Below are 16,095 nucleotides of genomic sequence, written 5' to 3'. Positions count from 1 at the left end.
AGATCCTTTTTCATAGTGAATACTGAAGTAAAGTATTCCTTAAGTACCTCTGCTGTCTCCTTCGGTTCCATACACTCTTTTCCATTGTCACACTTGACTGGTCCTATTCTCTCACGTTTTATCCTCTTGCTCTTCACATACTTGTAGAATGCCTTGGGGTTTTCCTTTATCCTGCCCACCAAAGGCCTTCTCATGGTCCCTTCTGGCTCTCCTAATTTCCTTCTTAAGCTCCTTCCTGCTAGCCTTATAATCTTCTAGATCTCTATCATTACCTAGTTTTTTGAACCTTTCGTAAGCTCTTCTTTTCTCCTTGGCTAGATTTACAACAGCCTTTTTACACCATGGTTCCTGTACCCTACCATCCTTTCTCTGTCTCATTAGAATGTACCTGTGCAGAACCCCACGCAAATATCCCCTGAACATTTGCCACATTTTTTCTGTACATTTCCCTGAGAACATCTGTTTCTAATTTATGCTTCCAAGTTCCTGCCTGATAGCCTCATATTTTCCCTTGCTTCAATTAAACGTTTCCTTAACTTGTCTGTTCCTGTCTCTCTGCAATGCTATGGTAAAGGAGATAGAATTGTGATAGATTTTTTCTCTTTTTGCACTACTTTTTAAACTTTTTAAGTAACATACATTTCTTACTACAATTTACAGTTTAAACATAGAAACATATGTATTATTTTGTATTCCAATGTACTGCTGCTACATAACAACAACATTTCACAACATATGCCAGTTGTATTGAAATTGATTCTGATGCTGAAATAAATCAGATTAAATTGACTATGATTGAAGTGGAATGATAAAACTTAAGGGAATTAGGTCCCTGCCAAGTACGTAAACATGTGGAAGCAGATGCTGAAGGGTTATACAAGAGTTTTATTACAAATGGATAAACAAATCAGTCCTGATTGATATCATTCGAAGTCATGAACTACGTCTTGCAAGTGAAACAATCGGACAAGTCTTTGACTGTCTGAAGAACACCTGTTCTTCCATTGTGGTCCCCAAAGCAGTCTGTCTGCTGGAAGGCCAGAATTGTGTGGCCCAAGACAATGTAGTGGAGTGTTGCATCTTCCCTGGAAAAATTAGCCATGTTGCCTCATGGAGGGCTGGTTGCCTTCCACCATAGGCTTGCTGACTGTCAAATCTCTCACTGGAATTGACCACTCTTTGACATTCACACATTTTTTAAAATACCCAAAACTTATTAAAAACAGAGATATTTGAAAAGTTCAGATTGAAATTTATTTATCACATGTAGGTACATTGAAATATGCAGTGAAATGTGCCATATGCATTAACAACCAACACATTAGGGATGTGTTGGGGGCAGCCCACAAGTGCATCCACAGATTTCAATGACCATATTGCATTCCTTCAATGCTTAGCAGAACAACACAGAATACAACAAAGCAGAACACAACAAGCAGAGGAACAACAGCAAAAGCAAGTCCCTTTCCTCTGTCCCACCCACTCTGGCCATTGACCTTTGACTTCCACACTTCCAGTTGACCTTCAGACTTTGGTCTCCTGGACTAGCTGAGGACGGAATCCCGAAATCCAGGTTCTGTCGCTGGGCACACCAACTGACCAGCCCTTGTGCTTCCTGGTGCCTTAACCTCACATAGACATCTGATTCTGGGACAGCCCGACAACCACAATCGTCCTTTGTCACCCATCCACATCAATGCCCTTTGTGCACTTGAGTGGAGGACTAGACTCAGGATGACATTCATCATCCATCCATGTCGCTGGACTTTGAGCGTGGAGTGGAGCAGCAATGCCCATGTTGTTGGCCTTTGAATGCAGAGTGGAGGCCTGTAGTCCACATCCCTGTCCCTAAACCCTATCCTGATCTTTAACTCCTCTTTCTGTCCCCAAAACTATCAGTAGTTAAAAGTAACATGCACAAAATGCTGAAAGAACTCAGCATCCATGGAAATGAACAAATTGTCGATGTTTCAGGCCGAGAAAAGGAAGGGGTAAGGACACCAGATTAAAAAGGTGAGAGCTGTGTAAGAAGGATAGCCAGAAGCTGATAGGTGAATTCAGGTGGGTGGGAAAGATAAAAAGCTAGAGGGGAAGGAATCCGATAGGAGTGGAGAGTGGACCATCAGAGGAGGAGGGGCACCAGGGGCAGGTCAGGGGCAGGTGAGAAGAGGTAAGAGGCCAGAATGGGAAATAGCAGAAGGGGGAGGGGAGGAATTATTTTAACCAGAAGGAGAAATCAATATTCATTTCATCAGGTTAGAGACTACCCAGATGGAATATTACTTAAAAATATTAATATTTTTAAAGAAATTACAATACTAGTCTTCCCAAGCTTGTAGCTGGGTTCTGCTCCTGAGAGCAGTTGATAGCCTGGACAGTTTGCAAGTTGCAGATGAGGCCACGAACCTAGTTCCCAGGGAGTAGAAGATGCCTGCAGTCTGTAGCAGTCAGCACATCCATCTGCTGGTCTCCATATTGGTTGTTCAGATGCACATAAATCAGTCATTTGTAAGCTGAGGAGGACCTGTTCTATGTAACAGTCACTCGTACTTAAAAGTTATACACTTAAATTGCTAACTCAGGCACTTTTCCTCTTCATTGAAAGTACACTTAATCTACGTTCCAGGTGCAACTTTTTTGGAAGGCATAAGGACAATTTTAGTTTACATGGAGATTTTGACAAGAGATTGCCAGGTTCTGTTAGGGATCATTACTTGGAGAGTGAACAGCGTTGGGCAGCCTAACTATGGATTAACTAAAATGAGAACTCTTCTTCAGGAAATAAAACCTGAACACGATATTTAACTTTCAGCTGATATCTTTTGGCTAGAAAAAACAATCATTCTGATTCTGTCCCATTGAAACTACATGAGGAAAGACAATAGATGAATGTTCCTAGTATTATCATATTGTTAAAGGTGTTTTCCTGCCATTTACAGCACAGTTTAGAAGATAATCTGCTTGTCACTTGACCTGTAATTGCATAGTCAGAGAGGTATCCTTCAACAGAGTCACAAAAGGAGTATAGTTTAGGTGTTTGGCTTTTGGAACCAATGTTGAATATTCAAAGATGTTCTCATAGTTGGGATGTGCGACCATTGTAAATACGTAATTCTGTAAATTTATCTCACTATATTTCAAATGTTAAATTAAGTAGGAGATTACAACAATTGACAAAGTATCTCGGCCTGAAATGTAGACTGGTTACTCTTTTCCATCGATACTGCCTCTGGCATTTTGAGCGTGTTACATAGCTATTGAAACTCCAGTTTATCATTTAATGTTATCTTCGTGCCGCTCCCTCCTGGATGCTTGCTTTGTAAATAAAGACTTTTATATTTCCCAGTTACAGCTTCCACATGGCTCAATTTTAACCAGTCACACAATAAGGGGAATATTAGAACAAATCAAACTGGTAAATCGTAATAATCACCACTCCACAGCCACCCTTGACTCAGGAAAAGTCACAGCCTAAGAATAAGCAGTGTTGGAATGGCATTTTAGTAACCTCAATCCCTTTGTCAGGAGCACGAAGTAAGTAGTGCCAAAGCCTGCGGACTTCACACTGGCCTCATTAGTCACCTTTGAACCCAGAAAACTGAAATGGATGTCATCTCCAGAACCAAGGGATATCCTAAAAAGAAGGCAAAAGATTGAAAACAGCTCCAACTGTAAAATGCACTTCATTGCAGATTTACAGATTTATTCAACAAAAAGGCAAAACACCCTTCTTCACTTTTGGAACATTTGGAAATCTACCTCTAGGGAGGTGGGTCTGAGAAAATAGCACAAAACAATGATATCTTAGGCTCTTAGCTTGCATATTTGATTAATACATTTTCACTAAGATTTACAAAAATAAAGGTTTGTCCAATTGTGAGAAATTGCCGACAATTCAATTGCCGCAGAACAGAGGAACTTTGCGCTTCAGGTTTAGACACGTGATCGAGCTAAGAGTCAAAAACAAGGAAAAATCCAGCAGCATGTTCTAAGAGCAAATGCAGTCATGTAAGCCAAGGGAACTTTGTACCAGTCCCTATTTCACAGAAGACACAAGCCTTACCTTTCAGAATGATCCAGTAACAGCTTCTCCCTGTCCACCCATTCACCATCAGATTTCTGAACAAACCATGAAACTGTTACTCCTCTTTCTTGCATAATTGATTTATTTTTTGTAATTCATAATAATTTTACATTTTTGAACTGTACTGCTGCTGTAACGGAACAAATTTCATGACACCTAAGTCATCAATGATAAATTTGATTCTGTTTCTCATCCTGTCCAAGGCAAGGACAGAGTTATTTTAACAAGCTCATTTAATAGTTAAAAGGCCTACCACTTCTTAAAGGGAGAATGAACTGCAGTATATTTTTCTAAATTCTAAATGGCAGTGGAAAGGCACCCTGGCTTTTGTCCTTGAAGGAAGTGGGAGGAGGAAATGTCTTATCTTTCCACACTGCAGCAAGCTGATATCCTGCCACGTGTGTGGTAACAGCAGCCAGAGGTGGGAGGCAGGTGGAAGAAAAATCAATGGATGTCATTTGCATCAGGTATTACTGAGAGTCCGGCTTCTGGATATCCGAAGGAATTGTGCTGTCTTCCTTTTCACTTTCTTAAATCTTACACCACCATGCAATGTAAAATGCTACTGCTTTGAATAATTACAACTTTTTCATGATTCTAACTGCACAGTGTGAATGGAGAAGGACAAGATGGGGAGAACACCCTCAACATGAGTAGGATCTTCATATACAGAACCAAGACATTGGAAGGATATAACTGGCAGAAGCATCAATGCAGTTCAATGTCCTAGTACATCAATCACATGGAAGGCAGGTGAGAGAATTGGGCAAAGAAGAGATATAAAACTGAAGCAATATGGATCCTAAATGATGCTATAGCCACAGTTCTATACACCATTCTTACACATCTGTAGAAGAAGGATACTTATGTGAAAATGCTGTTCTTGGACTACAGTTCAGAATTCAACGCTATTAATTCCCTCCAGACTTGACAAGAAGCTCAAAGACCTTGGCCTTCACCCTGCCTCGTACAGCTGGATCCTGGACTTCCTGTCAGATCGCCGGCAGGTGTTAAGAGTGGGTTCCCTCACCTCTGCCCCTCTGACCCTCAAAACAGGAGTCTGTCAAGGCTGTGTCCTAAGCCCCCTCCTTTACTCTCTATATACTGTGTTGCCATCCACAGCTCCAATCGGCTAATTAAATTTGCTGACGATACTACATTGATTAACGTAATCTCAAATAATAATGAGGCAGCCTACAGAGAAGAAGTCGTTGCCTTGACACAGTAGTATCAAGAAAACAACCTCTCCCTCAATGTCGCAAATCAAAGGAGCTGGTTGTGGACTACAGGAGGAATGGAGACAAGCTAACCCCTCTTGACATCAATGGATCTGGGGTTGAGAGGGTGAACAACTTTAAGTTCTTCGGCATCCACATCACCAAGGATCTCACGTGGTCTGTACATATTGGCTATGCAGTGAAAAAAGCACAACAGCGCCTCTTTCACCTCGGATGATTGAAGAAGTTTGGTATGGGCCCCCAAATCCTAAGAACTTTCTACAGGGGCACAATTGAGAGCATCTTGACTGGCTGTATCACTGCCTGGTATGGGAACTGTACTTCCCTCAAGCACAAGACACTGCAGAGATTTTTGCAGACAGCCCAGAGCATCTGTAGATGTGAACTTCCCACTATTCAGGACAATTACAAAGACAGGTGTGTAAAAAGGGTCCGAAGGATCACTGGGGACTTGAGTCACCCCAACCACAAACTGTTCCAGCTGCTACCATCCGGGAAACAGTATTGCAGTATAAAAGCCAGGACCAACAGGCTCCAGGACAGCTTCTTCCACCAGGCCATCAGACTGATTAACTCACGCTGATACAATTGTATTTCTATGTTATATTGACTGTGCTGCTGTACATACTATTTATTTCAAATTACTAGAAATTGCATGTTGCCCATTTAGAAGGAGATGGAATGTAAAGATTTTTGCTCCTCGTGTATATGAAGGCTGTAAGTAATAAGGTCAATTCAATTCAATAAATATCCTGCAGTCTATCTGCAAAGCCAAGAGAATCACAGCTACAAAAAGGTTTTCTGGCCCTTTCCTGTCCAGGAGTCCAGTGCCTACCAGCAGCCTCAGTTCCTTGTGTCCGATGATCCTAGAGTGGCCATTCAAATTGTAATCATGATGCAAACAGCCTGGCATGACAATGTGATCCCCTACTTATTCCAGTCAAAGTGCTGTGACCACCAGAAAAAAAACAACCTTTCAGACATCCATCATCACTATACCACTTCCACTGCCCCAATAGTTCTGGTTCCCTAAAAGTGGAAATCAGATCAATTTCCTTTCGATTTCAAGCAACACACACAAAATGCTGGAGGACATCAGCAGGCCAGGCAGCATCGATGGAAAAAAGTACAGTCAACATTTCGGGCTGAAGGTCTTCCTGGCCAGCTCAGTTACCCTAGCATTTTGTGTGTGTTGCTTAGGTTCCCAGTATCTATAGATTTTCTCTTGTTTGCCCTTTGGATTTCAGTTTATCAGCAATTCTCTAAGGTATTCCGAGGGCATCAGTTTGCTTTAAAGTATGATGCTGTCCAAATCAAATAGTTGAAAAAATTAACATTGAATCTGTTTGTTTGCTTATTGTGTTTTGTTGTTCAGCTCAGTTCAATAAAGTTGCTCTTTCACAACTTCTATGCACGCAACTCAATCAGTAACTTACCATGACAGTTGGCAACAGTCCACTGAAAATCAGATAACATGAACAGATAAATAAATTAAGCAATCTTATTAGTACACTTGCTTTGGCCACCAACTACCGAGGAATAGATTCTACACAAACTCTAACGATGGCAACAGCCAACAGCTCTTTTCACATTTCACCACACTTCTCTGGTAATCCAACCATGTTTCCCTCCTTCCTCACTCCTCAAAGTTCAAAGTACATTTATTTTTAAAGTACATGTATGTCACCGTACACAACCCAGAGATGCATTTACCTTATGGGCATACTCAATTAATCAATAATGGAATGTCCAACCTATACCTTGCCCAACCAGATAATGCTAAGATTCATATATTTCAGATGGTGTCATAATAGCTTCAAGATTTTAGGAACCCAATGAAGTTGAAAGCTATGGAATTGGGCAGTTCATCACAAACTTTACTACACTCTGTCAGAGGTAAACAGAAAGCAGAACAGGATGTTTTTAAGACTAAACTGGTTCACAGTCACTTTAAAACTGGGGTGTCACAAAGCCAAAGTTGGCCCACCGAACCTACCCAGACAGTACAGGTTTTTGCACGCTTCTTTTCTGGTTCACAATTTTCTTAACACTGGATTAAATGGGTGTTCCTCACCAGTGGATTAGCAGCCGAAATCCACGTAGTGCCTTTAACCTTGTCAAAAGTATTAAGGTATTCTTAGGATAATTTGGCACTGAACTAAGATTATCATTTGGTACAATGTTGATGTTTCATTGTTTCAGCCTCTGCTGTTAACAGAATTGACAAAATGTGTGTATATCTGTCTGTAAAGAATTAATTGATTAGAAAATGTTATATTCGTCGATAGCTGGAATGGTTCATTTCTTCTATGCAGTACATAAAAGGATGTAAGTGAATATTTAGGAACTGAGTACAGTATGTGATGTGACTTTTAAAGCATTTTTGCATCAGCATTTCCGGGCATTGTGCCAGAGAATGCCTTACATGGGCAGATACTGAAATCTTGATCAAATCAATAAGGGCAGGGGTGTCAAACTCTTTTTAGGTTATGGGCCGGACTGGGCAAAATGCGACTTCATGCGGGCCGGATCAATTGTGCACGCGCGCATACTCCCACAGCTCTCGTTGCCTTCGTTATTTCAACCTGCTCTCATGTGTCTCAGTCTCTGCTATAACTACAAAGTGTTTCACTTTACGTATTTCGTTTCTTATGCAGAAGATTGCCTAGCAAGCATTATTTTTATGATTGGAATTAACTTACGGCCATAGGCTACAAGTAAGTTGTGATGAGAGAGAGAAAAAACGATGCTATTTTGGCTAAGACTGTTTAGGGACCCACACCCTTTCCATTAATAAACAATTTGAAATTGAACATTGGCAGACACAAATGTAAACCTAATGAAACAAATTGTAAATGTAGGCTACACCAGGGATCCCCAACCTTTTCCGCACTGCGGACCGGTTTCACATTGACAATATTCTTGTGGACCGGCCAACCGGTGGGGGGGGGGGGGGGGGGGGAGGGGAGGGTTGCCAATGGACGAGAGTAGCAGTCAAATATGCTGGGTTTACCCCGAGAAAGACTACAATGACCATGAAGCCTTGCGCGGGCACCAGCGCGCATGCGTGTACGGTTTTTTTCTACAAATCGTTTTTGGCGATTCTGTTCGGGGGATCTTAATCACGACCGGAATATCGGTGATAAGTGGCTAATACGCTCAATTTCCTTTCTAAAAGGGTTTATCTAACGAATTTAATATTAAACACACAGTGCATATTTTCCTTACATGAATATAGTGATAAGTCAATTGTCAGGGGAGCTTGAAGTAAGTTTTGAACGAACTTCCAGTAGAAGTGGTAGAGGCAGGTTCGATATTATCATTTAAAGAAAAATTGGATAGGTATATAGACAGGAAAGGAATGGAGGGTTATGGGCTGAGTGCAGGTCGGTGGGACTGGGTGAGAGTAGCATTCGGCATGGACTAGAAGGGCCGAGATGGCCCGTTTTCGTGCTGTAATTGTTATATGGTTATATAAGTCAATAGCATCATAACATTTTAAGTAACGTTTGGATATTAAACATGCAGCGCATATTTTCCCCGTATGAACATATAAAAGCATTGCAACACACCAATATCGCTGAATCAGTGGGAGCCCTGGGCTTGTTTCCCTGCAACAAGACGGTCCAATCGAGGGGTGATGGGAGACAGTGATACTCGAATGGGTTCCTTATGTCCAGTCTATTCCGCAATTTAGTTTTTGTCGCTTTCATTGCAGAGATATTTTGGAAATGGAAGAAACGTTTTCAGTGCTTTCGTGGCTGTCTCAGGATATTTAGCCTTGACTTTGATCCAGAATGCCGGCAGAGATGTTATGTCAAACAGACTTTCCAGCCCGCCATCATTTGCAAGCTTGAGGAGTTGATCTCCTTCCTGCGCTGACATGGATGACGCACGGGTAATGACCTCGCGTGCATAATGGCTCAGCAGTGGGCATGACAAGGAATGAGGAAAGGTGCAGCTGACTCCTATCGCCAAATCATATCGCTTCCTCACGGCCCGGTAGCGCATGCTTTGCGGCCCGGTGGTTGGGGACCGCTGGGCTACACAATTGCACCTAATTCTTATTAACCTGCTTCCAGCAATCAAACTCAGAAAATGAACACAGTTAGCCTCTAGCAACACACATCAAAGTTGCTGGTGAACGCAGCAGGCCAAGCAGCATCTGTAGGAAGAGGTGCAGTCGACGTTTCAGGCCGAGACCCTTCGTCAGGACTAACTGAATTCCGCTGGGATCACTCCCTACACAACTCCCTTGTCCATTCGTCACCCCCATCCCTCCCCACTGATCTCCCTCCTGGCACTTATCCGTGTAAGTGGAACAAGTGCTACACATGCCCTTACACTTCCTCCCTTACCACCATTCAGGGCCCCAAACAGTCCTTCCAGGTGAGGCAACACTTCACCTGTGAGTCGACTGGGGTGATATACTGCGTCCGGTGCTCCCGATGTGGCCTTTTATATATTGGCGAGACCCGGCGCAGACTGGGAGACCGCTTTGCTGAACATCTATGCTCTGTCCGCCAGAGAAAGCAGGATCTCCCAGTGGCCACACATTTTAATTCCACATCCCATTCCCATTCTGACATGTCTATCCACGGCCTCCTCTACTGTAAAGATGAAGCCACACTCAGGTTGGAGGAACAACACCTTATATTCCGTCTGGGTAGCCTCCAACCTGATGGCATGAACATCGACTTCTCTAACTTCCGCTAAGGCCCCACCTCCCCCTCGTACCCCATCTGTTACTTATTTTTATGCACACATTCTTTCTCTCACTCTCCTTTTTCTCCCTCTGTCCCTCTGAATATACCTCTTGCCCAACCTCTGGGTCCCCCTCCCCTCCTTGTCTTTCTTCCCGGACCTCCTGTCCCATGATCCTCTCGTATCCCCTTTTGCCTATCACCTGTCCAGCTCTTGGCTCCATCCCTCCCCCTCCTGTCTTCTCCTATCATTTTGGATCTCCCCCTCCCCCTCCAACTTTCAAATCCCTTACTCACTCCTCCTTCAGTTAGTCCTGACGAAGGGTCTCGGCCTGAAACGTCGACTGCACCTCTTCCTACAGATGCTGCCTGGCCTGCTGCGTTCACTAGCAACTTTGATGTGTGTTGCTTGAATTTCCAGCATCTGCAGAATTCCTGTTGTTTACAGTTAGCCTCTAATTTTTATTGAAGTGATCACATTTACAATAATAGAATAGTCTGAAAATGAATGAATCACAATATTATGACACTCAATATTTCATAATGCATTTTGCTCACATGTCACAGTGCATTGAACAGTGTCACCTATTTTTCACTTGCTGCTTCCAGACACCTGACATCTCTTGGCTTTAACCAGCCTGTCAACATCAGGGACCAGCTTCTGGGCAGTTGTGATTTTCATAATGTCATTTAGATGTCTGTGTGTCAGCTGTGAGCGCAGTTTGGATTTGTTAATGTTCATTATAGAAAACGCCTGCTCACAAAGATATGTTGTACCAAACATGCAAAGGATCTTTGAGGCAAAGTCTGTCAATATGGGATACATCAGTCCCAGGTATTGATAGAATGAGTCCAGACCCACAGTCTCAAATTTATATTTCAAAGCCGAGTTACACTGAATTTCAATTAGTTCCATTTGGAGTTCCTCCGGCACATGTGATGCTGCGTTGATGACAAACGGCGAGCAAAATAGTGAGAATTCCTTCTCAAACTGAGTGAAGACTTGGAAACGATTCTGAAACTTACTTTTCAGCCGTGATATTTTGTCCTTGTACCTGTCCATGTTGTCATTATTCCCATGAGCAACACGCACAGACTGCAAAAAGGGGAAATGAGCTGGGTAGCTTCGGGATAGTTGCATTTCCCACAGGCCTAATTTAATTTGAAAGGCACGAATGCTGTCGTATTATTCCGTAACAAGTTTGTTGCGGCCTTGCATGTTAGCATTAAGCACATTTAAGTGCTCTGTTATAACCATCAAAAATGTAAGATCATGAAGCCAGTCTGGGTCATCCAACTCTGCCACTGGCTTCCCTTTCTCGTTCATGAATAGTCCAATTTCGGCACGTAATTGAAAACAATGTTTGAGCACAACCCCTCTGCTCAACCAGCGGACTTCAGTGTGGTAGGGTAGGCTGTGTCCAATATTACTTTCGGACAAAAGAGTGTCAAATTGCCAATGGTTGATTCCCTTGGCTCTAATAAAAATTAACCGTTTTGATTACTACATCCATGACATTGTCCATTTTCAGGCTCCTGTTGCATAAGGCCTCTTAGTGTGTAATACAATGAAAATTCCAGAATTCCTGCTCTGGATTCTCTGTCTGAACTTTCTCTCGGAGTTTCACAACAACACCCGCCTTTTCCCCGACCATCCCCACAAGCTCCTCAGTGACGGTCAAAGATGCATCTACACCACAAATAAATATTCCCAATTGAGCTACATCAGTCACGTCGGTGCTCTCATCAATTGCAATAGGGAAGGCAATAAATGACTTCACTTTGTCTTTTAGTTGACTGTTCAAATCTCCTGCAAGGTCCCTGATTCTCTCTGCCACAGTATTTCTTGACAAGCTGATATTACCAAAAGCCTGTCTCTTCTCAGGGCACACCAGCTCAGCCACGGGCAGCATGCGTGCTTTGATGAATTTCCCCTCTGAGTATGGCTTCGACGCAGCAGCTATTTTGTTGGCAATAATATAGCTGACCTTGACAGCTCCATGAGTCTCTCAACTTTTGGTGAACACTGCTGTTTTTTCAGAGCTGCTTCAAGTTCATTTACTTTTTGTGTTCTGAGTCGTCCAGCTTACTTGTCATATTTCTCTCCGTGTGAAGTCTCATAGTGTTGTTTGATATTGTGCTCTTTTGCCACAGCCACTTGTTGCGAGCATATCAGACACACAGGTTTGCCGTTGACCTTACAGAAGAAAAAACGATCTTTCCAATTATCGTTGAATATCCGACCTTCGATGTCAACTTTTCTTGCAAAGCATTTTGAACCCTAGCAGTAAACAGTCTCAGCCTTGCTACAGATGTTACTTATCTGAGTACTCTGTATGCTTATACTGTGTCTGCCGACGTAAGTGGGGCCCTGGTGGTCTTCAGTGCAGGGTGGCAGGTGCTTATGCACACGGGTGGTTAACAGCCGCTTATTGTTTTCTAAGTACACACGACAAGCTGCCGGCGCAGCAGGCGGCACAGACAGCGTTGGGAGGGAGAGAGCAGCTGCCGTACAGATACATAATAAATGGTTGTGAATACATACTTTTTTTTCCCCAAGTCATCCGGCGGGGCCGGATTGGACCCCTTTGCGGGCTGCATCCGGCCCGCGGGCTGGTAGTTTGACACCCCTGCCTTAGAGTCTGTTTTATTAACATAAAATAATACAGCACAGGAATAAATCCTCCAGCATACAAATGCTTGTGATGAACATGCCAATTTTAACGAATCCCTTCTGCCTGCGTATGGCCAATATCCCTCCATTCTCTGCCTGTTTGTGTGTCTCTTTAATGTTGTTACTGTGTCTGCTTCCTGTCAATGTCAATGTATTCCAGCACCTACCCCTGCCTGTGTAAATAAACTTGCCTCGTAAATCTCCGTTAAACTTTTCCCCTCTCCCTTATAGATAAGCCCTTGTATTTGACAGTTGCACCCTGGAACAAAGTCTTTTAATTATGCATCCATATCTATGCCGCTCGTAATTTTATATATTTTACCACTCAGCCTCTGACACTCCAGAAAAAAAATTGAACTTTGTCTCCTTATAACTAATTGTCTCAAATCCTGATGAGTCTCTTCTGTTCCACATTCTTCCTGCAATGTGGCAACCAGACTGCACACGATACTCGAAACAAAGTCTTACACAGCTGCGACACAACTTTTGTACTTAACATCCTGACTGATGAAGATAAATTAATGTCACACACTTTCTTTACCATGTGTTGCCATTTTCAGGGAATGATTAACTTGCACCCCAAGATTCCTCTGTATCTTAATGCTCTGAAGGGTCTTGCCATTTAATGTATACCTTCCTCTTACGCTTGACCTTCCAAGGTGAAACACCTCAGACTAGTCCAGGTTAAACTCCATCTGCCATTTCTCTGCCCACATTTCAAATTACCATGCTGAATCCTTTATGAAAATTGTCCTCACTGTCCACAACACCACCAAATTTTGGGCCACCTGGAGATTTACTAATCACCCCACTTACACTTTTGTCCAAATTGTTTGCACATTTCACAAGCACAAGAGGTCTCAGCATTTATCTAATGGTCACAGTCAGAAAAACATCTCTCCACCAGTACCCAGTTTTCTACTTCCATGCATCCTTTACTCCTGATTTATTTTCCTGCACTGTACTTTCTCTGTAGCTGCAACACTACATCCTACATGCGGCTTTTGTTTCACTACCTCAGTATATCTACAGTACTGTGCGTTGTAGCGTAGATGAAATCACTGGCGATACAGAGTCACTGGTAGATACAAAGCAGCTTCTTTATTCGACACAAGGCATAGCAGGTATCATATGGACAGAGACAGTTTCTGTAGAAAGGTCTGGGAGCCCAATGTGAGCTCGATATTTATATGCTAAGCACAAAGGCAATCGCTACTTAAAAAGTTATAGACAATGCTTCCTTTTGAAGCTACGTACAAAACATCACACCTTCTGACTTCATCCTTTCCTCCTGATGCCAATATGTCTGGGTTGGTATCCACAGCCTTTAGGAATGCAAGTTAAATCCACAGTATATTTATTTGGCATAGACAATTAATATTTATAAAGTATAGATACTATTGTCTTTGAAACTATAGCGCCAGAAGCATCTGGTATTCACACCTTTTTAGGAAGTGCATTGTTGTGAACTCAATCCACAGTACTTTGTTGAATAGAAGTCTGGTGGCCAAAGTCATTTAAATGTAAACAAATCATCTACCCAAAAAAACTCACTCTAACACTGTGTCTTAGTAACTTATATATAGCTGAGGTGTCTAAGACTTATTGCACAGTACTGTAGTAACTTTGTGCATTGCACTGTACTGCTGCCATGAAAAAAACAAATTTCATGACATGTGTAAGTGATGATATACCTGATTCTGATATGGGCCTCTATCGTTGACTGAGAGTGGGAAGGGAGGCATGGAGAGGGGAACCATGGTTGAGAAAAGAGGAAGGGAGAGGGGAGGGAGCAGGAAGCACCAGAGCATCATTCGGTAATGATCAATAAACCAATTGTTTGGAAGCAAATTACGTTGCCTATGTCTCAGGGCTGGGTGTGACTGCACCTGTGTTCAGCACTCCTTCACTGGCATCTGTCACACACTTTTTTTTACCATTCCCAACATTCCACAAAAGTCTTAGCTTATACATATGTGCCTCAGGCAGTTGCTCAATACAGTATGTATGGCATGATCTGCTTGGAAGGCACACAAAATAAGTTTTTCACTGTATCTCAGTACATATGACAATAAATTTGGTAGTTGCCTTAACCTTCTGGATAAGAGACATTATCTAAAAATTTACCTAATTCCATGTACACCACATCACTGATCTACCTTCATCAATCAATCATCTTTATTAACGCAATCATTTTAAGGCATTAATTGAAAACAAACATTTCTAACTTTTATACCTGTTAAAGCTTTGATTTGTTTTTTTTTACCCTTCCTTGTGGGTTGGACATGTCTAGAGGCAGACATGTCCAACCCACAAGGAAGGGTAAAAAAAACAAATCAAAGCTACTGTGCCGCTCGCTGTTTCATTCTAGCTTTGACCATTGCGGAGAGCTCTTTTAAACGCACGGTAGCAATGAATGGGCTGGGTGTATCTTTCAGTCTCGCTGACTGAAAGCGGAGACACAAAGTGTCGACGGGCTGAAAGGGAACAACCCGCTTCACTCACCTGTGATGAGAACAGCCTTTTCCTGGACAGGTAGCAACCCGGACACGGTCAGTTTCCAGTAGGCGAGCAGACAAGCCAGGGAGAAGAGACAAAAGCCGAGATAGCCAAGCATCACCTTGTAGCACAGGGTCTCGAAAAGGAGTAGGAGCAGGAGACCCAGAGCAATTTCCAGCCCCACCTTTAGCTCCTGCCTCAGCAGCAACCGCAGCACCGCGCCGCCGAAAGCTGCTGTAGCTAGAGCGTAGAGTAATGGGAAGAGCATGTTGGCCAGTTGATTCTAGTGCTTGACAACTCCTTTTCTCCCTCAAATCTTTCCTCCCCTCGCTCTCTTTCTTGTACCCTCACTTTTCCTTCCCTCCTCTCACTCCTCCTCTCTCCCTCCTCCTTCCTCTCACTTTTTCTCTCTCTCTCGTTCTCGCTCACCCTCCTTTCCTTCACCTCTCTCCCCGCTTCTCTCGTTGCCTCTTGTTCCTTTGTTCCCTGCTTCCTTTCCCCCTTTCCTCCGCCCCCTTTCCTCTCCCCCTCCAATGCTGATCTTCGCAGACACTTAACCTGCAGAGGTGCCGCGCTCCCCGTTCCGAGCGCTACCCTCAGCAACAATATCCTCCTACTCCACAGTCTCCACAGCCTGTCACTCTGAGCTCCCGACAAGTGCAATCGCCGGCTTCTAACCTTTGGGATTGGAAAAACACCGAAGACAAAACCCCGCCCAAAGACAGACAAGGAGATACGAAGTTTCCAATTAATTACCTCCTGCTCTGCTAACAGTTCCCACGTAGGCATTGTGAAGGCACGCACACGAAAGGGGTGAACAAATTCAGTGAGTTTGTGATGGGATGTGGCCTTCCTGATACCAGGAAGGTGTCCTGAAAGATGAGAGGTACCCTTGCA

General features: G+C 43.1%; 1 protein-coding gene across 1 annotated transcript in view; it reads right to left on the bottom strand.

Annotated features, from left to right (window-relative positions):
• Window positions 1–15,466, bottom strand: part of hsd17b2 (hydroxysteroid (17-beta) dehydrogenase 2) — a 57,093-nt gene extending 41,627 nt beyond the window's left edge. Inside the window, exon 1 of the mRNA XM_072279074.1 lies at window positions 15,205–15,466. Coding sequence (XP_072135175.1) covers window positions 15,205–15,466 — 262 coding nt within the window. The remainder of the gene's footprint in view (window positions 1–15,204) is intronic.
• Between the last annotated feature and the right edge of the window lie 629 nt (window positions 15,467–16,095).

This window comes from Mobula birostris, chromosome 15 (assembly GCF_030028105.1).
Source record: "Mobula birostris isolate sMobBir1 chromosome 15, sMobBir1.hap1, whole genome shotgun sequence".
In the NCBI taxonomy this organism is placed as follows: Eukaryota; Metazoa; Chordata; class Chondrichthyes; order Myliobatiformes; family Myliobatidae; genus Mobula; species Mobula birostris.
The sequence above is the reverse complement of the archived record's forward strand: the minus strand, read 5'-3'. Positions and strand labels throughout refer to the sequence as shown.